Below are 22,882 nucleotides of genomic sequence, written 5' to 3'. Positions count from 1 at the left end.
CTTTCATGAAGAATGTGCTTATTGGAGCAAGAACTACACGATTGAACCAATCCCCATACCACTATATTCGATATTACATAATTGTTATAGTAATGGAGATTTAATATTTAGGGGATTCAACGAAGGTTTACTATATATCAGTCATGAATCATAAGGAATCATCAGGCTGGGCAATGACTTCTCTGGTTATGAAATCCTTCCTGACAGGTACGTTTGTTCACATGGCTATATTTACATAGATTACAGAACTCGATCAAGTTAACACCACAAATGAAAACAATGTTATGTTATTCACCAGTTACTATACATGTTTTTAAATCTTACCACAGCTCGCTATTTCTCATTTTTGTCTTCGAAGCTCCTACTCCACTGCAAGAACGTGGCTAGATATTTATCTGACAAGCTTTCTTTCACTCGTTTGTTCTGCCAAGTGCACTGAATTAGGAGACTCTATTTTCATTTTCTATATTATTTGCTCCTTTTCTTGTTCCCTTTCTCTCTTTTCTCTGTGCAATAAGCTCAACGCTACTGTGGTTGCAGTAAGCAGTAAGCATCGCATGCCTGTGTGATACCATCAAGGCCACTGCCTGCTGCATCCACATCCGTTATTCTGCAACTAGGAATCCCTGGAATGTTTCAAAAATGAGTTGTACATGGGTTGGAGTTCTTAAACTTAAATAGCTTGATAAAGAAATTAGGAAGTTTAACTAATAATACGAATACGGGGATACAACTCTACTTTGTTGGAACTTTAGTTGTATATTTATTTGCATGGATATTTATATAATAATAATAATAATAATAATAATAATAATAATAATAATAATAGTTACTCTATATTATAATTATAATTATTGAAATCAGTGGCGTTTGGATGGTAGATGGGAATGAGAAAGTGGGGTATGAGAATGAAGAGCATGAGAATGAATATTCCAATGACTGTGGAAGGAATGATTTACCCGTCAAGTGGGAACGAGGTTCCTATTTCATACTAATTCAAACACCAACACAACATGGGTTAGAGGTTCCGATTTTCGTTAACCGGGTTCATTAACCATGAACCAAACGCTCTCATAATTTATAAGTTTTATTAAGGTTCCTGTTTACCTTCATCAATTTTTGATTAATTAAAAACATTAATGTAACATGAATATTGGACATTGGACCATGTGTTGAAACTCTATTCAGTTATTAAGCTACCAGTTCCAACTTCCTGAACATGCATCTGTCCGATTCTCTAAAAGGTCAGCAGACTGTGTATCCAATGAATAAAAGAGGAGAGTGCATGTTTCAGCTTTGGAGAACTTTTCACTAAATTCCCCACTCTGCTTGGATTATATGGCTCAATTTCAATTTCTTGATCAAATATTTTGAGGACAATTATCAGCTCTTATGCTTGGTGCATAAATTTAAAATACATGGCAAAGAGCATTAAAATATATTTGCTATTAAGTGGGGATTCGTAGTTCCTTTTTGGTATGGCACTATATCCTATGATTGATCAAAGGCCTTCAATCATCTGTTTTGGAAGGGAAATATGTAATAGTACTGTAAAATGACTATACAAGCATGAAATTTTTATGTAAAAATTCGAATACATTTCTACACAATGGTACAAGACAAAATATCTCCAGATCTTTTGCATGTCTTCTACAACTTCTTTAGCTAGTTGATAATTTAAGAGATATTTTGGAACATCTTTACCTCCTATTCCATATAATTAAACGTAGCAGGCACGCGAGGAATCCTTTCTACTTGTGGAGGAATCATTGTAAGATTTTTACAACGATGTACATCAAGCCCTTGGAGAGAGGTGAGAGCCCCTTCTTCAACTCGCCATTTTTCTAAAACTGAGAGATATGATAACACTAAGAATTGAAGATTTGGAAATGAATTAGGACTGCAGACCATTTCCTTCTCCTTGTGCGCTTCAACCAAGAAAAGAGTTGCAAGATTTGGCAAACTTCCCAATACGGGCATCGGATCTTCTCTAAACTCACTATGCGTCAGCGATAAAATCGTGACTGAATCTGGCAAAAATTTTAATTCTGATGGGTCATTTATCGTACATCTCAAGAAGACGCTGTTGAGACGTTTGCAAGACGAAAGAGGTTTGATTGTTGGAACAACATTAGCACAAGCAAAATTGATGTAGAATGTTTGGAGACCTGTTAAATCAGATATAGAGTCCAAAGGGTGCTCATCTGGTGATTCGTCTTGTATAGACAGAGCTTGGAGGTTGGTCAATTTGGTGGTTTCAATGTGTATCCAGTTCACGTGCCACCAAATATCTAAAGTCTGAAGCTTGGTCTGGTTACTACCAATGTTTAAACCCCCTCCCTCTGGTTCCGGCATACATCGTAGAGAACTGAGATGTCTCAACTCTTTAAGTTCACATATTTCTCTGGGAGCTTCGTAACTGGAACCGTCGGAACCACGCAACGTTTGTAGTTTTGTCAGCTTCCCTATAGATGGTGGAATCACTAAAGGTTCTCTATAATCAGGACTGGCCATTAAGCCTAAGAACTTTAGCAGAACTAAATCTCCTACTTCTTCTGGCATCTGATCTGATTCTACGTGGGTTAAATCAAGCACTTTGAGGTATTTAAATCTGACATACGTCAACTTGATTACTTCTATTTTGACATAACTATCAATTTTGTTAATTAGTGCTACTGAACGTAACTTTGAATCATCAGAACTAGGCTCAAGTAGAAGGTACTCACCAATTCCATTGTAAACCACATGTCGCCGTTTTTCACGTAGTGAACTGGGATTTAGAAGTTGTTTACTGGTGTCGAAGATATCCAGCAACCCCTGCTCCCTGGCCTTTTGCATGGCGAGATCACGGACAAGATCATGGATTCTGCAACTAAAAACTACTCCATCAAATCGGAATCTTGCTGTCTCAATCATATTGCGGTTGATCAGCTCACTCAGATAATACTCAGCCACATCCTCCATGAATACTCCATCTCCTTCATCAGCTTCAGATATGAAATCCTCTGCAATCCATAACTGCATCAATCGGTCAACTTCAAATATATGGTCTTCCGGGAACCTTGCAAGATATAGAAAACATTGTCTCATCTTGAACGGCAAATCTTCATAACTCAAGCTTAGAATTTCTTGAATTTCGAGGGAATCATCCTTCAGCCGTCTCCAAATATGGTCTTTTACCCTTGACCAATCCGTGTAGCTTTTCTGATGCAAAAGTAGTCCACTCAGAACTACGATTGCAAGTGGTAAACCTCGACATTTACCAACCATATCTTTTCCTATCTCCTCTAAATTCTGAGTTGGTTTCGCTCTCTTACAAAATAATTGCCAGCTCTCATCTTCACTCAAAAAACGGAGTTTATGTACAAAACATTGGTCGTCGACTCCCTCAGCAACTTTTTTATCACGCGTGGTTATGATAACCCTGCAACCTTCATTGTGGGGAAAAGCATTTTTAATCTTTTCCCAAACCTTCAGATCCCATATATCATCAATCACTACCAGATAACAACCACTAGCTTGTAGTACTTCCCGCAGATGGCGTAGCAAGTCTTCCTCCTCCATGTTGTGCAACGAGTCCTTCTCATGTTCGTTGAAACATTTTATTATCTTTCTGAGAACATTTTCGATGCTATAATCCTCTGAAACACAAACCCAAGCACGCCTTGTAAAATTTCTTAACTCTCTAGAGTGGTACAACTTACTGGCAAGTGTAGACTTACCCAGTCCCCCCATCCCATGGATGGAAATCATGCCAAGGGTACCCTTTTTACGAAGCTGAGCCATCAGAGTCTGAACATCGTCCTTAAAACCAACAACCTCCACATAATTTTCAAAGGAGGTTGCTCTTAGTAAAGATCTCTTTCTCCGTTGCACATTGGGAATGGCTAATATGTTTCCAATACCATACTCGTCTCGTCTGTTCTTGATCAGGACGACTCTTTCCTTGAGTGACTCGAGGTCCTTGCCTATATCATAAAGATTAGCTTCTTTCTTGCAGATGCAGACACAGCTCCGCATCCGATCAAGAAAGCCTTGATGCGAGCCTGCATTTTCTTTTTGTTGGGAATCAAACCTATCAAGGATAAGCACAGCTTCATTAGCTGCATCATTGATGCTGTTTATCCATAAGCGGATTAGTTCCTCTTCTTGCCTTGCTTCTGCACATCTTGCGGAAGCTAGAAGGAATGTCAGTTCAGCTCTGAGCCACTCTACTCCATTGGTAACTCCTGTCCTGATGTGGACTTGTTGGGTAACAAAATCATCAAGTTTTTGAATTGCAACGGATACAATCGCATCAACCATTCTTGATTCTTTAGGGAACAGGATACTAGTTCAAAGAACTTCTTAATGTTGGTTTATTTGTTAGACTTTGTGTCATTTTATATAGTAAAGCACAGCTCCTACCATGAATACAATATTACCAAAGGTCGATGAACTTAGACTTTTAGTAACAATAACCTCGTCCACTTTCCGTGTGAACATCATGGCATCTAAAATATTCATGCCTAACAATTTTTTCATAAAGTGATGATGACAAATAAGCGTTTTTTGATCATTAGTCATTGATTTTGTTCATTTATATTAACAAATTCAATTATTGAAACCATGTAGTCGGCTAGTTGTTTTACTCATTATTAATTTATCTATACAAAGATGTCAAAATAGCTGTAAAAATAGTTAAATTTTTTAAGTAAAATAATTACTAGCAAGTTGCTGCATCGTACAGAAAGCTTTCTCCCATGTTTTTTTTGTTAAAATCCTGGAAGACTACTAAACCCAAAATTTTGTACGTAATGAAGTTCATAGAAGAAAACATGTATATAATAATAATGAAATTTATAGAAGAAAAGAAAATATGTGTAATAATTGGTTGAAATTATAATTTTATTAATCATTACTCTAACATCAACTTATATCTTGATATATATACTAAATAAATTTTATTAATATAATGATCGAGTATTGAGTAATTTGTATAAAGAAGATTTTATTTTTTTATCACGCAGCAAGGGCTTGTTAAGAAATAATATAATATATTATTATAGATTATTTATATAGTTAAGTGATTTTAAAAATATATTCAACAATGTTATTATAAATTTAGTTATACAGATGAGGAAAGTACTTAATAATTTGTGTATATAATAACTTAGATATTATATGTTATAAGATATTAAATTATGAATAAAAATAATAATAAAAGTACTTCAAAATATATACAATTTAAAATATCGAAATAATAATTTTCATTTAGTTTTATAAATAATGTTATAAATTATATATATTTATTTTTATGTGAATTTTTATTCCACATGGAATGTGTAAAAAAATTATTAAATAGTGATTCCCAATCCCATCAAGTAGGAGCTCTTTATCCTAATAACAAAACAATTTAATGCATTATCATTTAGTTATATATATATAGACAAGTGCTCAAATACAAACTCCTTATCGTACAAATATACAAACAATCACTAAATGTGTTAAACATAATCACTAAATGTTTGAATGGAATCACTAAATCTACCAGGCGGGTCTGATGGAGAGATAAGGGGAGGGGACGGCGTAGCCGCGTGGTGATGCAGCGCGGCCGGCAGCAGCCGCGACGCCAACACGGCTGCAGTGCTAGAAACACGATTGAGAGAGAGAGACACGATTGAGGGTGAGGAGAAAAGCAGTGGTGATATCGTGTGCATGTATAGCATTGCTCAGTGAAGACAAACAACCAGAGAGAGAGCTGCTGGCATTGGTGGTGGTGGTGGGTGGTTGAGAGAGAGAGAGTTGTGATAATCATTGGTTTGTACGTTGGTACAGTAAGAAGTTTGTACTGGTAGATATATATCAGTGGCGTCTTTCTGAAAATAAATTACAAAACTAGTGTAAATCTTAAAATAATATTATTACATAATATAAATAAACATAAGGACAGTAAAGTCGTTAGTTCCTATAATGACTCCCGCCAAGACTTGTTCCATTTTCCTGTATGCACGGATGACGCTTAGTTTTTTGTAAGACAAATCAAATGATGAAAGAGAAATTTACAAAATGCATACTGTCCTGGAGAATAAAAAATGAGTCTGTTTGATATTATATTCAGAATCGATGAAATTTGTAAGAAGTACGACAAGTATGACATTGACAAACAACGAGAGCTCAACGCCCATGGTGACGATGCCTTTGCTCGCCTTTACGCCACCTTCGAAGATCAAATTGACTCCACTATCCAGGTTCCTTTTCATGTTCATTGTATAAACATGTGTGTTGATTTGAATACAATCTAATTTAGCACATATATATATAGCTGTTGTCGATTTGTATTAGTGAGCCGAGTGATTTGTAGTACTGAGACGGTGAAATACAGTTCCTTAAGTCGGTAACTATGAGGGTACATATTGAATTAGAATGAAAATAAAATTATGTTCATTTACGTTACTGAAAAGGGTAATTTGTAGTACCGTCACAAGTGCATTGCTCTGCTTTGCAGTACTATGACCTGAATAATAATTTGAACCAGATATAATAAGTTCATTTATTTCGAATTTCCAGGTATCTATTTTAACTATCCTACAAGGTTCACATAGACATTCGTAAATTATTGGTATGATTTAAGGCAAAATTAAGAAGGTATCTATTAAGTATTAAGCAACTAGAAAAAGGAAAGAAACTACTTAATCAGCTTAGAAACAAAAAGATAACTATCAAGGTAAACTTCGGAAGAAACTAGTCATCGAAACAATGAGATTAAGACCTAAACCAGGTGATTAATTTATAGCTGTTTGTGAAGATGACTTGTACATATGATGCTGGTATGTAAATGTGGTGATAGTGTGGCTTATGTTAATTTGGATCGATATCTCAGAAAGCTGAGATGGCGAGTATGGAAACAAACAGGGCTAAATCTGTAGCAATGAATGCTGAGATTCGTCGAACAAAGGCACGCTTACTCGATGAAGTTCCCAAATTGGCTAAATTGTCACAAAAGAAGGTCCGTTTCCCCCTCAGTTTTTTTCTTCAATATTCGTGTTTATTATAATAAAGGAATATGTTCACTATCTACAATTGCCAACAGTGATTTTTCTTTTTCCATTTTTGCTAAATATTATTGGTAGTCTTTTGGTGTTAAAGTTTAGAAGACATACTTCGGAACTGTTAAATAGAATGGTGTACATGATCCATGTAGTCTGTGGTATTAACATGGCCATGCTAAGTTTCTGAGGGTAGTTTGATTACAAAGCAAGTATGTAACCAATAGGTTAAAGGGCTTTCGAAAGACGATTTAGCTGGGCGCAGTGATCTGGTGTTGGCAATGCCCGAGAGAATACAAGCAATTCCTGATGGAACTGGTGCCGCCGCAGCCAGTAAAAGTGGAGGCCGGGTTACATCATCTAATAAGAACAACATCAATTTTGAAACAGGTGCTTCTTGATATACATATGTCAACTCTCTTGTCATAATTGAAAGAGAATTTTCTTTCTTCATGTTAGATTGTTGTTTCAGTACTTATATCATCTATGATTGCCACATTCTCGCAGATGGAAACTTTACTGAAGGATATTTTGCTGAGAGTGAAGAATCAAGCCAATTTCGAAATGAATATGAGACGAGGAAAAAGAAACAGGAAATTTACTCTCCTTATTTTTATAGTCTATCCGATCAGTGCTCTCCTCTTTTTGGTTACTGATATGTACTGCAGGATGAAGGTTTGGATGTTATATCTGAGGGTTTAGACACATTAAAAAATCTGGCCAATGACATGAACGAGGTTGGTTAAATACTTAAATTAAACCCCTTCGGTTTTCTATCTTTGCCTTGTATTTTGAACAACTGAACTAACAGAATAGTATTGCATCTTGAGCAGGAATTGGATAAACAAGTTCCACTGATCGATGATATCGAAACCAAGGTCCAAAATTCTCACCTTTTTACAACTTTGTTTTTATCTCTGGCTGAAAATATGATCTGCGAAACAGATTATATACTGATGTGCATCATTGTGTTTGTTTCAGGTGGATCAAAACTCCGCGGCCTTGAAAAGTACTAATGTCAGGCTGAAGGAACAACTTGATCAAGTAAGTAGAGTGGAATTGTTTTGTGAGTTCTTGTGAATATGAATGCTAATTTGTTAATTGTGATGAACTTTTCAGCTAAGATCTAGCCGAAACTTTTGCATGGACATAATTCTGTTATGTGTCATTCTGGGAATTGCAAGCTACCTGTACGAGTAAGCTCGCTCACAAGTCACATCATTCTCTTTATTTATTATTCCCTCTGTCCCGACCATATTCCTCTGTCCCGACCATTTGTATACGTTTCGACGCGGCACGTATCTCAAGACTCTTATAAAATAAATTTTTGAAATGAACTGCAGCATATTGAGCTAAGCGCTGGCTACTCGTGATGACTGCACTCTCCGCTGGTTCTTCCTCTATGCTGCTTTTACAATGTTTTGACAGAGCAGCCGAGTTTTTAATCTTTATGCTCAGAAGCAAGCTGGTCTCTTGTTGTTTGTTATATTGCAAGTAAACAGTATGTTGAAGCACGCTTGTACTGGATTTCAACTGATAAGCATAATTAACTTGAGGTTCCGTTGCATAATTTTTTAACTCGGACTCTATTAATTACAGTATATCATTTCAATTTTCATGTTACATAGGAGTATATATACCGGAAGAAAGTTCACGTACATGTTTCGGTCATTGAGCATGTCTTTTTTGCTTTAAATGACGAAAATAAGAGTTTACTTTGGAAAAAATAAATAAACATTAAGATAGGAAGATATTCAAGATAATATTGAAGATATTCAAGATAATATTACGAACACCTCATCTTCGTCTTGGTTTTACCTAACTCCCAACTCGTTCCTATTTCAAATTGGTAGAAAATTTTAAGATAGAAGAGATTTTGTCATCAAATGCAACTCTAACTCGTTTCGTGTTCAAACGAATAAATTTTTTTTGAGATGCGGAAGATTTCGTCCAGTAAGATAATTAAGAACAATAACTATATTCGAAGAAAGTTGAGATTTCGCCATATTGAAATGACCCAAATATTTTCCCGTTTGTTACTCGTGATATTTCATTTTGCGAATATCACATAGCTAATTGTGTAATTTTCACATTCAAAGTGTTTCATTGCGGATTTACTTAAATTATCGTAGTTTATTCTGATTTTCAAAGGTCCAGACCAGTTCTCTGTGGATAACTGAATACATCTACATGATTGTTACTAGTACAAGCTAGTTACAGCAATTATAGATGCCTGGTCATGGTGCATGGCTGTAAAGTCATAAAACTTTTGTTGTTTCGTGACCTTTCGGGATCGAGCTTAGATTCTATCTTCTCTTTTACTTTTATCATTGTTTACAGTGTTTCATTTTAACCCCACTTGATTATACACGAGTGTAACTCGTTTGAAATCAATACACCTATAATAATGTGTTATATATTAACCCAACACACTACTAAAATTGAGCAAATTTAACAACAAAGAACAACACTAAAGGCCATCACTCTCAGTTTTTACTTATTTCCCCTTTTGACAAAGAAGTTTCACTTACCACTTGCGGGTAAAACTCTCTTGGAAAAACAGATGAGTTTGGCATGTTTGGCCGGCCCCCATTATTTGGTTTAAATAGGGATTTATTTTTTTAGAAAAAAGAGTTAATAATAAAAGGCATCATTTTTTTGGATCAATTGTAATTTTTTATATCTAAAATTTAGATAACTACACTGTATATTTTTTAACATGTTTTATCATCACATGTTGTATAGTACTTTTACTTATTTATTGGTTATTTTGATTTTTATAATGTTAAATTAAAAGAATATAACAGACTTAAAATTTATGTTTACACATTTTAATTAATTCTTAAACAAGTGAATTATTAACGACACCATGATTATGTATACGTGATCCGTATAAAAAAGGAGATAAATATGGTTGATCGACTTTGGAAGAGAGCCCAGTGAGTAAGCGAAGCTGTTGATCTATACATAAATACACGTCACGTTTACTAATGCAAAATACGAAAATTGTGCAACAAAATAGATGCAGAAACCACATAAATTATTACTCAGGTAACACTGAAATATTTCATACACATGGAAAAGCGTGATTTTCAGAAATTAATACAAAATGTCAATCATCGAATATTCGGTCGTTTAAATAATACTTCAATGTTCTCTATGTAGTTTATTTTGATAGACAGAGGCTTGACGTCCATTTTAAAATTCTTATAAAGTGTGGTTCATAGGTTTTTTTAAATTTATAATTTATTAAATATTTATTAAAAGAATTTAAAATAATTTATAAAATTATATGTTATATATAGTTTAAATATTTGTTTAAAAAATAAACAAATAAAAAAATACGTAAATAGATGAGGAAGACGAATGGAACATGCGTGAGAAACAGGAAAAGAAAGATGGAGTAAACGAAATTCCATTTTAGCTAACTTTGAAAGACTATTTTTTTCAAGATTCAAATAAAAGTGAGGGGAAGACTTTTGAAGAGAGAATAATTGAGATGAGAAGCTGGTCGGTAGACTAGGCTAGTGCAATAGTGATGGATGATAGATCCCAACTTGTCTTCTTTTTTTCTGCTCTTCCTTTCTTCTTCACATAAAACTTTCAACACTTGTAACACCGTTTAGCCTCGCACACATAATTCTTCAGCTCCGAAATTCTCTCCTGTTTTCATCAACTTCAGCTCCGAAATGATGTCCCCTGATGGCCTTTCTTCATCTGTAGAGTTCGTTCGAGAACCGAAGCCGAATTCAAACCCTAACGGCCCTACTTCCAAACCATCTGGTAAACGAAAGAGAAATCTCGCAGGCACACCAGGTAATAATAATATTTGAGTGCTAGTTTTGAATTATATATATATTCTAGTTGCACCATTTTTTCATGGTAATTTTTATTTTTTTAAAATTTTTGTTTTTATTGGAGAAGATCCGGATGCAGAAGTGATAGCACTGTCACCCAAGTCTCTAACGGCGACTAATCGGTTTATGTGTGAGATATGCAACAAGGGTTTCCAGAGAGACCAGAACTTGCAGCTGCACAGAAGAGGCCACAATCTTCCGTGGAAACTGAAGCAAAGAGCAAACAAAGAGTTGAAGAAGAAAGTGTACTTGTGTCCCGAGGAGAGCTGTGTTCATCACGATCCTTCGAGAGCCTTGGGAGACCTCACCGGGATCAAGAAGCATTTCTTCAGAAAACACGGAGAGAAGAAATGGAAGTGCGACAAGTGCTCCAAGAAGTATGCTGTTCAGTCGGATTGGAAGGCCCATAGTAAGATATGTGGGACTCGAGAGTATAAATGCCAGTGTGGAACACTATTTTGCAGGTATTCGACCTCATCTCTTTTTTTTTGGTGATTAATTAAATGCTCGTAATTATATTTGTGTACAAATATTTTTATAAACACATACATGTTGTTGCACTCTACAATTGAATCTAGACAATCAGAGAAGGTAAGATGTGCGCAGAACTTATCTAATAGATCATAATTCGAGACTAGACACAATTTTCAATACCATTGTGTCTTAAATTTGTTTGTATATGTAACAGGAAGGACAGCTTTATCACTCACAGGGCTTTCTGTGATGCATTAACAGATGAAAGTTCAAAATTCAACACACCAGCTCCACCACCCACTTTAAACTTTAGTAATGAACTAATCAACAGCTCCTTGCAACTGAATGCTCCTCAAACCCCCGGAGACATGACCCCATTATTCCCCGCAATGTTGGGACAGGATGATCTCGCCACTTTTGATCAGTTAAATGGTTCTACCGCCTTGTCAGAAATCATTCAATCCTCAAACACTAAAGCAAGACCACTCAAGGCAGAAGAATTAGAAAGCAGCAATATCAAGAGCCTGACGAATTCGATGTATTACAACAAGGAAACAAGCAAATCGCACCTGTCAGCCACAGCATTGCTGCAAAAAGCAACAACCATGGGATCTACAAGGAGCCATTCGGCTGGGATGTTCGCCAACGGCCTCGTTTTCATGAACTCCAACACCTTGGATGAATTACTAGATTCCGATAATCAAATGATGGATATCACAGAAAGTAACCACAATATTGAGAGTGATCTGCATGGGAAATTACTGAGTTGTGACAAAGGAAACATGACCCGAGACTTTCTCGGAGTCGGAGGTAGTAATAATAATGGAAGTTATAATAAGTATAGTAGGGTTTTATTACAGCAAGAGGTTGGTAAGTTGGGTTCGGACATGGACACGAGGCAGTACAGTGTTACTGGTACGAATGGAGAAGAATGAATGAATGAATTGCAAGTGAATAATGGAGGGATGAGGAAATAGAAGATGAAACTGTGATCATGACTACTACACAAGAGGAAAGAGAAGAGGTTGAAATGAAATGTGAGGAAAGGAGAGGGACCATGAGGCTGCTGCATGTCGGAAACAAGAAGAGACTTGACAGCAGCAAGGAACATGCCAATCACAAGCTCAGGAAATAATATAAAGGGATAGATAGGGCCATCTATCTTACTCTATTCTTACTTCGCGCTACATTCATGTTTATATATATTTATTTTTATCTTCTTGGAAGATAATTTATGCACTATAGACTATAGTCAGTCTGCGTCAGTGATTACAGCTAACTGGTGGACATTTTATTTTTGGGTTAATTATCAAGTTGGTCACTAAAGTGGGCTTAATGTATCAAGTTGGTCACTGAACTCAAAACGGTATCAAGTTGGTCACTGAAGTGGCCATAAATATCAAACAAGTACCTTGAAATATGAGTTCAAGCACTAAAAATATTATTTATAAAGTTTTACACATTATTTTTGAATGTTACCAAAACCAAGTAAAAGGTTATGATTTCTAATATTTATGACAAAAAATTTAGATTTTATCAAGTTTATTTATTATTTATATTTTATTATATAGTTATTTCTTTGTTTTAATTAAAAATAAATAATAAATAAACTTGATAAAATCTAAATTTTTTGTCATAAATATTAGAAGTCATAACATTTTACTTGGTTTTGGTAACATTCAAAAATAATGTGTAAAACTTTATAAATAATATTTTTAGTGCTTGAACTCATATTTCAAGGTACTTGTTTGATATTTATGGCCACTTCAGTGACCATCTTGATACCGTTTTGAGTTCAGTGACCAACTTGATACATTAAGCCCACTTCAGTGATCAAGTTGATAATTAACCCTTTTATTTTTCAAATCTTTTTTGAGTTTAGATGAAATAATTTTTAATATTTATGTTAAAGTTATTTAAGTATTCAGGCTTGACTATTTTTTTCATAATATTTTTAAAACATCAATCGTATATCTAAAACTGTTATCTATAAAATTATCTTCTCTTGAACAAAAATAATAAAATCTATACTTTAACATACACAAAAAATGAAAATTAATAGATATAATTATACAATCAATACATTTAAAACGATATGTCACACAGTCAAATGTCACCCATCTGAAAATTGAGCGAGTATATGACAAAAATAATTCATATCATACGATACTACTGGTAGATCAACAAAATAGCGTCTACTTTAAATTATCCGGTAAATATTATTGGCCGTCACAAAATATATCCGATATTAATTTCGATTACGTAACACTCTCGATCTGTATAACAGTATTCTATTATAATGCCATATTCTCTGTGACTTTTTTATTCGGTCTCAAATTTCAATTTTAATGGACTTCAGAGTTCAGAGCCCAATAGCAAGACCCATTGGTAAAATATGTAGAGCATTTAACTCATTAATAACTTCGGCCTACTAAATTTCATAACATGTCAATATTTAATGAATAATATTATGAATTTTATTAACATGATAATAATTATGTTCCGTACAAGACATGTGTGTATTTTATAAATATTTTTTCATAGTATTCTTTCCTAAATGGATAATTCATTTGAACGATATAAAAATTACAAGGCCATGGATATTACTTATTAGTGCTATATACTTGTATGATAGTTTATGATTTTGGGTACAATAATCTATAAACTAAGATTTCTCATATCTTGTTCAGCATAATTAAGCAAGAAAAAAGAGAAGCAGAATAAGAATGTGTTTCCCATCCATTCAACCGGCGCACCCAGACCCAAAAATAAATAAAATTTAATAAATTCCTAAAAAGTTAATAACATTTTATAATAAATTTAATATATATGTTTTTATATTTGACAATCAAAAAATATCAATATCTTTATGTTTTTAAAAATTGATTAGACCCCGTTTATCGATTTCCAGATCCTCCATCCTCCGCCACCTAATTCAGCCCTACTCTTGTGACTTGTTTAATCTTATGTTGTGTTTGGTTGGGAGGAATAAAATTTGTTAAGAATGGAATGAGATTAGGAATGGAATGGTGAGAGAATGGAAAGAAGGTTGAATGGAATGATCAATTCAAAACTCTTGTTTGGTTCATTTTTTTTATAATTGGAATGGAATGAACGATTCCATTCATTTGAGTTGTTTGGTTACTCAAAGGAATGGAATGGTAATTAATTATTTTTTTTATCAAATTTTTTCATATAAAATTTTAACTTCCAGATTTTATAAATCAAATAGACAAATGGATTAATTTCATGTCAATAGCATACTTCACATTTCATTACACAAATTAGTAGTAACTAAATCAAATATAATAAATATTAAAAATTTACAAAAAAATCCAAACTTTGGCCACTACTAATTCTCCTTCATAATTTACAAATAAAATACAAAATTCTCCAAGAAGAGGTCAAAGATTCCGAACTATTACAAGCCCTCCCACTTCTCTAGCATGACCAAGTCCACTTTCCAAGCCAGCGTCAGGGAATAAAGCACTTTGAACAATATCAGAAATTTAAGATGAAGCCGCATTCAGTCTAAGATGCAGGTTCAGATCTGGCTGCGAACAAATTTAGTAGTTTAGCCAAAATTCAGAAAATTGAATGAACTGCAGAGTAAAGAACTTGACCGGAAACTTTGTTAGTCCACATTGACAAAACTGCAGAGTCTAAGATACATTTTTCGAGTGCTCAAATAGACCAGGTATCACGTTTTAGTGCATGAAATGGCATCTACAGTGACAAAAAGTGAGTCATTACAATACAGCCCCATGTAAAAGATGGAAGGTAAGTGTGTATGTGCTTTGTAAAATGCTTTGTAAAATAAACCAAGTGCAAATGCTTTGTAAAATATGAAGTTCATCAGAAGTGTGTGCTCCTGATGACTAAAATAGCAACAGATGAAGATTCTACTTGGCAAAGAACAGAATATCAGATAAAACTATAATTTTATAAAATCTGCAGCACCTCAACAACATAAAATCATATGAACTCAGGACACAATAATGATAAATCATATGAACTCGGCAACGCAAATTTATAATCAAGTACAGTGTTGAACTTCACCAGGTACATGTAACTACACGTAATGGAATTAAACATGAAACTTATCAAATAACGTAACATCTAAAAAATAGGTACATACATCATGAACTGTTACATTACAACCGTAAAAACTTGAATTCCATTCAAAGGGACCAAATTTCCCTAAATTTCATTACAAAAGAGTAACCAATTTCACAGAAACAAAACATGAAATTATTAACAACCACTCCGCCAAGCAAACCAACCTCACTCCAGCAATCACTAACATCAATTGCATGTTACAAAAAACTTCCAGCAACCAAAGCAACAAATCCCACAACCAAACCTTTAGCTCTTAGCTCACTTGTGCCTGATGCATCAGCTGTGCCCTCATCAGAGCTTGGACCATCCGTTGCACCGGACTTTTTCTCGGGTTTCTTAGCAAGCCCTGGTGCAGGGGCTGGTGCTTTGGGACCAAACATGGCCAGGGGAAGAAGCACATTGTCAACCTGGTACACTGCAAGGGTACTATCAGTGTAAACTGTGTTGGCAACTGTTGCATTGTTTACTCCAGTGGATATATTTACGCTGTTTCCTGAAGTAGTCACATTCAGCGGAAACTGTCCACCATTGCTGTTTCCAGCCTGTGTTCTTAAAGGGTTGCTGACAGTTTGAAACTGTGAGGTGGAAAGAACAGTTGGTAAAACATGGAACTGGATTAATTGGACTTTTTCTTGATCATTGAGGGAGTTTAAGGTTCCGGATTTTAGAGCTGAGAAGGCATTATCTGTTGGTGCAAATATAGTCATGCCTTGGTTTGAATTGTTGAGCTGAGTATTGATCTGATCACCTACTTGTGTGATTTTTAGGAGGCGTATGAGTGTCGTGTATTGGCCTGCTTTTTCAAGGATCTTGGTGACGTTTGTCGGACCAGCAGGGGCAGGAGCCGCGGCTGGTTGAGCTAGGATTGTGGTACTGCATTGGAGGAGGAGTAGAATGGCAAATGTGAGAGGAAAAGACATAGTGAAATTCTGTTTAAGTGTTGTATTGAGGGAATGAGAATGTGTTGAAGTAGGAATGATGTCCTTTAAGAGAGGAGAAACCAAGGTTTTTATAAAGTAGAGGAGAGATCTAAATCTATGTTTGGTAAAATGGAAATGTTGAGGAAAGTGAAAAGACAAGGAGGATCAAATCAAATGAATTAATTAAGTTGGTAAGAAGTAACAATATTTGTTAGAAGACCTGTTGTACATCTCAATTAGTGAGTGTTTACATGTGAATATTACAACTGATGATTTGCTTTGGGAAGAAGGAAAAACAGAGGGGATTCTCAAGTGGTTGAGGTGAACAAAAAAGGTTGGGTGTGCATCATTGAATTTACTTAACAACTTGTTGCATATATATTCTAGAGGGACATTATTGATTGGTCTAGCTTCAGAATCAAACTTCTTAGGACCCCATATCATTATCAGATCAATGCGTGCTTCTGGGTTCTAGTCTCAATGTCATGATCACTAAGTTAGAATATACAGCTCTTCAAGATAGTTGTGCAAACTAATTCAGCCAGTTTTGGTTATCAGTACCAAGATAGAGGAGAACCCATGGTTATAATTCAAATTTCATACTATTCCTTTTGATTTTCATTCAACACAACGAAACACAACATATTTTTTTCCTTCTGATCATCATAAACTGATCTGATCCATTGGACAACCGCAACATAGGTATCTTATTGTCTGAAGCAGATACATACATTACTTATTTACTTGAGAAAAGAAAACAAAGACATAGGCTTGTGGGAATGTGTTCCTTTTCTTTCTTTGTTGGGGAAATATTAACCACCTTTGAAATATCTGATTAAATATTCATTAAAATCAACGTTGTATTTTATAGTACTACCTCAGCACTCTAGCCTTGGTTCCACCCACGCGTAGAATTTTGATGCTTAATAATGTTAACTAGTATAAATATGATATACTTTCAATTTTAATATGAAAAATTAGTTTGAAAGATTTTTATAAAATAAAAAGAAACAGCAGCAGCATGTATAGCTATAGTCTAATGAGCAAAAACACAAACTAGGCTACATCATCAAACAGGAGAACCTATAGAGCCAGCAAAAATGCAAGAGCTGGCTGCTGGCTACTCAGGCTTCTGGATGCAGGGTGAAACATTGTCTCAAGGCAAACAGATTTTTAACCAGGCTACAACATCATCTGAAGCTTTCAGCATCTTGTCATCCCGGTTCCAGCATAGCTAAGTCTCATGATCGACTCTCTTTCAAGGCATCTGCAACCTTGACTTTGGGAGGAACGAAATCTATGTATACAAACACGCAACCAATGAGGAATCAATACTTGGCCGAAAGGAACAATAAAACAATAAATTGCTTCAGCAGTACAGCAGTGTGTGTGATGTGTGTGTGTGGGTGCAGTGCGTGTTTGGAAGTAAGACTCAAAATTTTACAGCAGTAGAGTAGTGGGTGATTGGAAGTTAAGACTCTGAGATAAACATTTAAAGTCCAATTTTAATTACAGGCAAGTATTAAGCTTCTATAAAATAGGGTTTTACACATTATACATAACATGTTATATATAATTATCAGAGAGCCGCACTATATAGAGAAGGAATAAACAATAGATATATTTTAATTGACTATGGGGTTCGAGGGTTAATTTGTAAACACCAGATAGGGCTAACATTAAAAGAATTGTATTTAGTAAAACAAAAGACACATAATAGACATTCATGATACCCAAATTCTTGGATTGATGATTGCCCCATTTAAGAAACCTAATTCTTTGGATTACTTTTTTTCATTGTTAATTGGTACTTCTGCTTGCTTAATAAAGAATTTCGTTGATAACTAAAACTCCCACCCAATTATTCCAAACTTCAAAGTTATAAAAGATATCATACTTGAAATAAATAATAAAAGATATCATACTAAAAATCGGTACTTATATTGTTTATTTCATGTGGATACGATACTCTACTCAGCATACTTCCCAATTTGTGCGACCCAACTTGTTGCATTAATAGAGTATTTGCAGGGTGTGCACAATATGTATGGGTGGGGTGCCTGTGCAGTGTGGGTGTGGGTACGTGTGTGAAATATTATTCGGAAAAGAACAAAAAACTAGTAGCAAGCAGGCAAGCACTAAAATTATTGACAAAAAAGAACTAAAACCTTAAACTAAAGAGGAAAAAGGTACCTGCAAGGAAGTCAAATCTTTTGCTTTCAGGAACTAGTGAAGCTGAAACATAACAAAAGAAGCATATTAGATAACCAATCAAATGAAAAGAGTAAGAAAAGACCATGGTACAATGATCAGCCAAAATTTGAGATACTGTCACCCCAAGAGATTTTCCAGATTAGTTAACCTTCAGGCTATAAAATCAAACTGTGATAACTGATAAGATTGTTTTGTAGGTTTGATGGTAGTTTCTGAAAGATGTATAGATTAAGTTTTTTAGCTATAACCCTTGGAATCTGATCCAGCAAATCAATACCATGTATTTAATATGTACTGCATATACTGTGTAACAATCTTATCTTGTAGACTATCTATTCACAAGGTCTACAAGAGAGATGTAATTATAAGTACCATTAAAATACGCAAAAATGTCCCCCTTTCAATAAAATTATCAATAACACAGATTCCTAAACGACATATAGTAAATTACTTTGTCTGAGTAATATTGTGAATTCACCTAATAAAATTTAATTCATCATTAATATACAGCACACATCAGTGTGCGAACAAATGAATTAGGCAAGTGACTCCTGGTTCAGTTTTCTACTTCTATATAGAGGAGAGACTGGGGGTGGGGGCAAAACTACATATTGTCCGCATGTATTAGTTGAGATACATCCATACAGGTGCGTAGAAGATCTCCCACTTCTCTCAAAATTTGCACCAAGTTCCTTCTAAACGAAAAGCACCACTTCTTATTCTAAGCGGGACTCAGATTTAGGTTTTTGGCAATTATTGGCTTTCCTTCCCTTTTTGGGCAGACAGCCAAGGAAAGCAGCTCCGCATATAATATAAAAGGGAAGGTTTTCTTAATTTCAAACTTAACAGTCCAAAAGTTGATCTAATGGAGGAGAATCAGCTGGCCACAATAGAGCTCACTAGTATTGATTACCTGGGACAGTATTGATTACCTGGGACCTAGACCCTAGATATCAATATAGATTAGAGAATGAAAAATATAGATGGACAAAATGTATACTTTACTATATGTTTGCAGCCTATTATAGATTCCCATCATTTCCCTTAAAAGTTGGATGAAAGTGTTGTGCATATAGAAATGGCCGCAGCACCTGAACTAAAGAAACTTATATGACTGACCATGTAATTGAAGAGGCTACCAATCTCCATTTCCAATCAAGGGAAGAGAATAGGTGGTCAAATCCCTTGACGACTCTGAAATCAAGTTTAGTGACAAATTTTATAAAGAAGCAGGTTTCAAAGGACAATTTCTTATACTGCTGCAGTAATCTGGTGCTAAGTAATGTCTATTTATCCATTTCATTTGTAAAAAATACTTTATAAAAATGAAACTAAATAAGGAAGGTCTATGACCTCCAACATGATGCAATAAAAAAAATCACTTAAAATTTGCAACTATACCTAGATCAGATTAGAACAAAACTAATTTCTAGTAATGTATTAAGTAGGAAAGAGATATTACATAGGTGTTGATACTCAATTTTTTTCTTCCCGTCCTTAAAAGCACAAGAATAAGCCTCCTTAGAGAATAGCTCAAGAAACTTCTCCTGAAATGAACAAGAATATATTAGAAAACATACAACAACAAAAATCATATGAGTAAATAGATCTAATGAAACACAGGGACTGTGATGTATAGTCCTAACTGAAATCAGTCCATTTTACAGTTCTCCAAAAATGTCATCAAGAGATATCATATTAATTAATAAACATTTTAAGTAATCATAAATAACGAAGGGACACTTCTTTCTACAGTGGCATGAGTATCTAGTGTATATAAAGACGGGCAATCTAGTAAATCCTACCAATGAGAGATCGATTTTGTCAACATAGACCTCATGCTTGCTCAAAATGGAATACAATATAAAACCAAAAATAATTGGAAAGATTATATACGAATCAATAAAAGCCAATAAGTTAGTAACACATAGTTCTAAACAGAGATGCATATAAAGAAATTTCAAACTATATGTTACTTAGCACCGTTATTCAAGGAGTGGTCATACCGCAGCGAAGCACATGCTGTAGGCTTGGCTTTAATAAAGCGAAGAACATTTCAAAAAGCGCTCTCATTTGAGTATTTACACAAGATTTGAACAGAATCTTAGGCAACAAAGAATACGGGGGTGTATTTAATCAGATTTTAACAGGTTAATAATAATTTAGAGATTATAATAGATTGTAGTTGATTTTGGTTCTACACCAAAGCATAGCATAGTGGAGGTGAAATATGTAGGATGTGGTAGAGTTACTGCAAAGTCTTTAGGATTTAAACACAATCCCTTAAAATATCATGGATTGTATAGAGATCTCTAAAAACATAAATTACAGTAACAATCCCACATAATTCATCATATTATAAAGTCCAAAAAAACTCATCAACTTTTATATACCATTAGAGTTTGATGGATTTATAAAAAAAAAACTCAATTGAATATCACCGGATTTTTAAGCTTAATTTAAAATCAAATCCCCGATTAAATACCACCGTATTTTCAAAGATAATTAAAATCTTCACCGAATACCCCTAGGTTCCGATGTATTTTTCAAAACCGAATTTAATATATCGGGATTTCATGAATTAAAAAAATCCAGGAAAATCCTGATTGCATACACCCCCTGCATCATGTAAACCCTAGATACTAATGCCAACCTATTTTGGTAAGAAAAAATAGATTATCATTACCGCGAAACTCACAAAAATCAAGAAAGCACATCTAAACAAACACATGACTTTACAAACAAACAATTGACCAATCATCAAACACAAATTAACAATCACTAGTAACAGAATCAGACAAAATCGAAAAACAGGCACCACTGCATCATGTAAACCCTAGATACTAATGCCAACCTATTTTGGTAAGAAAAAATAAATTATCACTACCGCGAAACTCACAAAAATAAAGAAAGCACATTTAAACAAACACATGACATTACAAACAAACAATTCACCAATCATCAAACCCAAATTAACAATCACTAGTAACAGAATTAAACAAAATCGAGAAACAGGCACCATACCGAAGCTTTGTTGAACAGAAAAGCAGCCTCTGCAGACAGCTTCACATCAGAACTCTCACTCTTAACAATCCGAGTTACACGATTCATCGGAAAAGCATACAGCGGACCATTCCCTTCCTCCTCTACAACCTCCTCCTTCTTCGGCTTACTTTTCTTCACTTTTTTCTCCTCCGCCTCTTCTTTTTTACCAGATGTTTTCACCGGACTCTCGAATTTCACTTTCTTCTCCGGTTTTTTCGCCGCCTTCTCTTTCTTCTTTGATTCATCTACTTTCCGGCTCGAATCTCCGGTTTTCTTGCTCGTCTTAGCAGTTCTGTTCGATGCATCGACTTTCCGGCTCGAATCTCCGGTTTTTTTGTTCGTCTTCGCAACTTTGTTCGAATTCTCCGGTTTTTTGGTCGGTTTAGGCTTTTTGTTTGAACCGGTGGTGTCGATTTTCTTCTTCTTTGTGGTGAGGGAGCTGAGAACTTCGTCTCCGGTTAGGTCAACATGCTCTATTTCGGCCTTTCTCTTAGGGTTAGATTCTAGGGTTTTTTTCGCCATTTCTGAGACTGGTGATAGAACAGGAGTGTGTATGATGGAGTTTTGTATTTTGAAAGTGTTTGCAATTGGGTGGGATTTTCGGTTGGTTTATATAGAAGCGCAGATTAGAATACTAGAGCACGGGCCAGGGGTGCGAGTAATTTGGGCTCATTTTGTTCGTTTGAGCCCAGGATCACGGTAGTCAATTACTTAGGTTGGATTTTGGGCTCTTGGCCCAGGGCTGTAATTTATTGTTGGTATTGTTTTTTATGCAACAAAATTTAGTCGAATATGTAAAAAATTATTTAGTAAATTTAAAACAACTTTTCTGAATAGATTATTTTCAAAAAAAAAACTTTTCTGAATAGATGTTTTTAACTCAAAATTGTCTTTACAAAAAAATAAAACTGATATTTACTTTTTACGGAAAACTATTATAAATTTCATTACCAGACCTTATCAAAAATATTATTATTTAATATTATAATCATTTAATAAAAAAATAATCAAACAATTATATATAACTAAACAAAAAGAGCATTACTTGAAATCAATAAGAAATAAATATAATTTTGAGTACTAATTAATTTTTATGACAACACTTTTTCTAAAAACACGACATTTTCTAACGGCATTCCCAAGAATACCGTAATCATATTTATTGGTTTCGAAAGACTTATGGATATCGTGTTTATAACGATCTAAATGACATACTTTTTAAGTA

General features: G+C 34.6%; 5 protein-coding genes across 6 annotated transcripts; 2 read left to right on the top strand and 3 right to left on the bottom strand.

The window, feature by feature from the left end:
- Nucleotides 1-1,461: 1,461 nt before the first annotated feature.
- On the bottom strand, nt 1,462-4,472 carry LOC108220017 (disease resistance protein RPP13). Its single transcript, XM_017393649.2, has one exon. The coding sequence runs from the start codon at nt 4,303-4,305 to the stop codon at nt 1,708-1,710; it is 2,598 nt and encodes an 865-aa protein (XP_017249138.1). The 5' UTR covers nt 4,306-4,472; the 3' UTR covers nt 1,462-1,707.
- Nucleotides 4,473-5,612: 1,140 nt separating this feature from the next.
- Nucleotides 5,613-8,588, top strand: LOC108220019 (syntaxin-71). Of its 2 annotated transcripts, XM_064094407.1 has the most exons (9): nt 5,616-6,230; nt 6,863-6,988; nt 7,256-7,418; nt 7,536-7,646; nt 7,704-7,765; nt 7,862-7,906; nt 8,010-8,072; nt 8,148-8,224; nt 8,372-8,588. In XM_064094407.1, exons 1-9 carry the CDS (start codon nt 6,075-6,077, stop codon nt 8,382-8,384), a joined length of 816 nt encoding a protein of 271 aa, XP_063950477.1. In that variant the 5' UTR covers nt 5,616-6,074; the 3' UTR covers nt 8,385-8,588. The 2 variants fall into 2 exon arrangements, with proteins under 2 accessions (XP_063950476.1, XP_063950477.1); XM_064094406.1 differs by lacking the exon at nt 8,372-8,588 and having other exon boundaries at nt 5,613-6,230; nt 7,536-7,617; nt 7,693-7,765; nt 8,148-8,228.
- A 1,889-nt stretch (nt 8,589-10,477) lies between these two features.
- LOC108220096 (zinc finger protein BALDIBIS) lies at nt 10,478-12,598 on the top strand. The gene is made up of 3 exons (XM_017393762.2): nt 10,478-10,844; nt 10,953-11,349; nt 11,574-12,598. The coding sequence occupies exons 1-3, from the start codon at nt 10,718-10,720 to the stop codon at nt 12,292-12,294; spliced, it is 1,245 nt and encodes a 414-aa protein (XP_017249251.1). The 5' UTR covers nt 10,478-10,717; the 3' UTR covers nt 12,295-12,598.
- A 2,915-nt stretch (nt 12,599-15,513) lies between these two features.
- LOC108220897 (fasciclin-like arabinogalactan protein 12) lies at nt 15,514-16,476 on the bottom strand. Its single transcript, XM_017394781.2, has one exon. It carries the CDS (start codon nt 16,396-16,398, stop codon nt 15,676-15,678), a length of 723 nt encoding a protein of 240 aa, XP_017250270.1. The 5' UTR covers nt 16,399-16,476; the 3' UTR covers nt 15,514-15,675.
- An 854-nt stretch (nt 16,477-17,330) lies between these two features.
- Nucleotides 17,331-22,255, bottom strand: LOC108220900 (DNA polymerase II subunit B3-1). Its single transcript, XM_017394786.2, has 4 exons — nt 21,637-22,255; nt 20,075-20,159; nt 18,592-18,633; nt 17,331-17,695 (listed from the first exon to the last, which is right to left on the bottom strand). Exons 1-4 carry the CDS (start codon nt 22,177-22,179, stop codon nt 17,640-17,642), a joined length of 726 nt encoding a protein of 241 aa, XP_017250275.1. The 5' UTR covers nt 22,180-22,255; the 3' UTR covers nt 17,331-17,639.
- Between the last annotated feature and the right edge of the window lie 627 nt (nt 22,256-22,882).

The sequence above is a fragment of the Daucus carota genome, chromosome 5 (assembly GCF_001625215.2).
Source record: "Daucus carota subsp. sativus chromosome 5, DH1 v3.0, whole genome shotgun sequence".
NCBI classification, from domain to species: domain Eukaryota; kingdom Viridiplantae; phylum Streptophyta; class Magnoliopsida; order Apiales; family Apiaceae; genus Daucus; species Daucus carota.
This window is presented reverse-complemented; position numbering and strand designations above follow the sequence as displayed.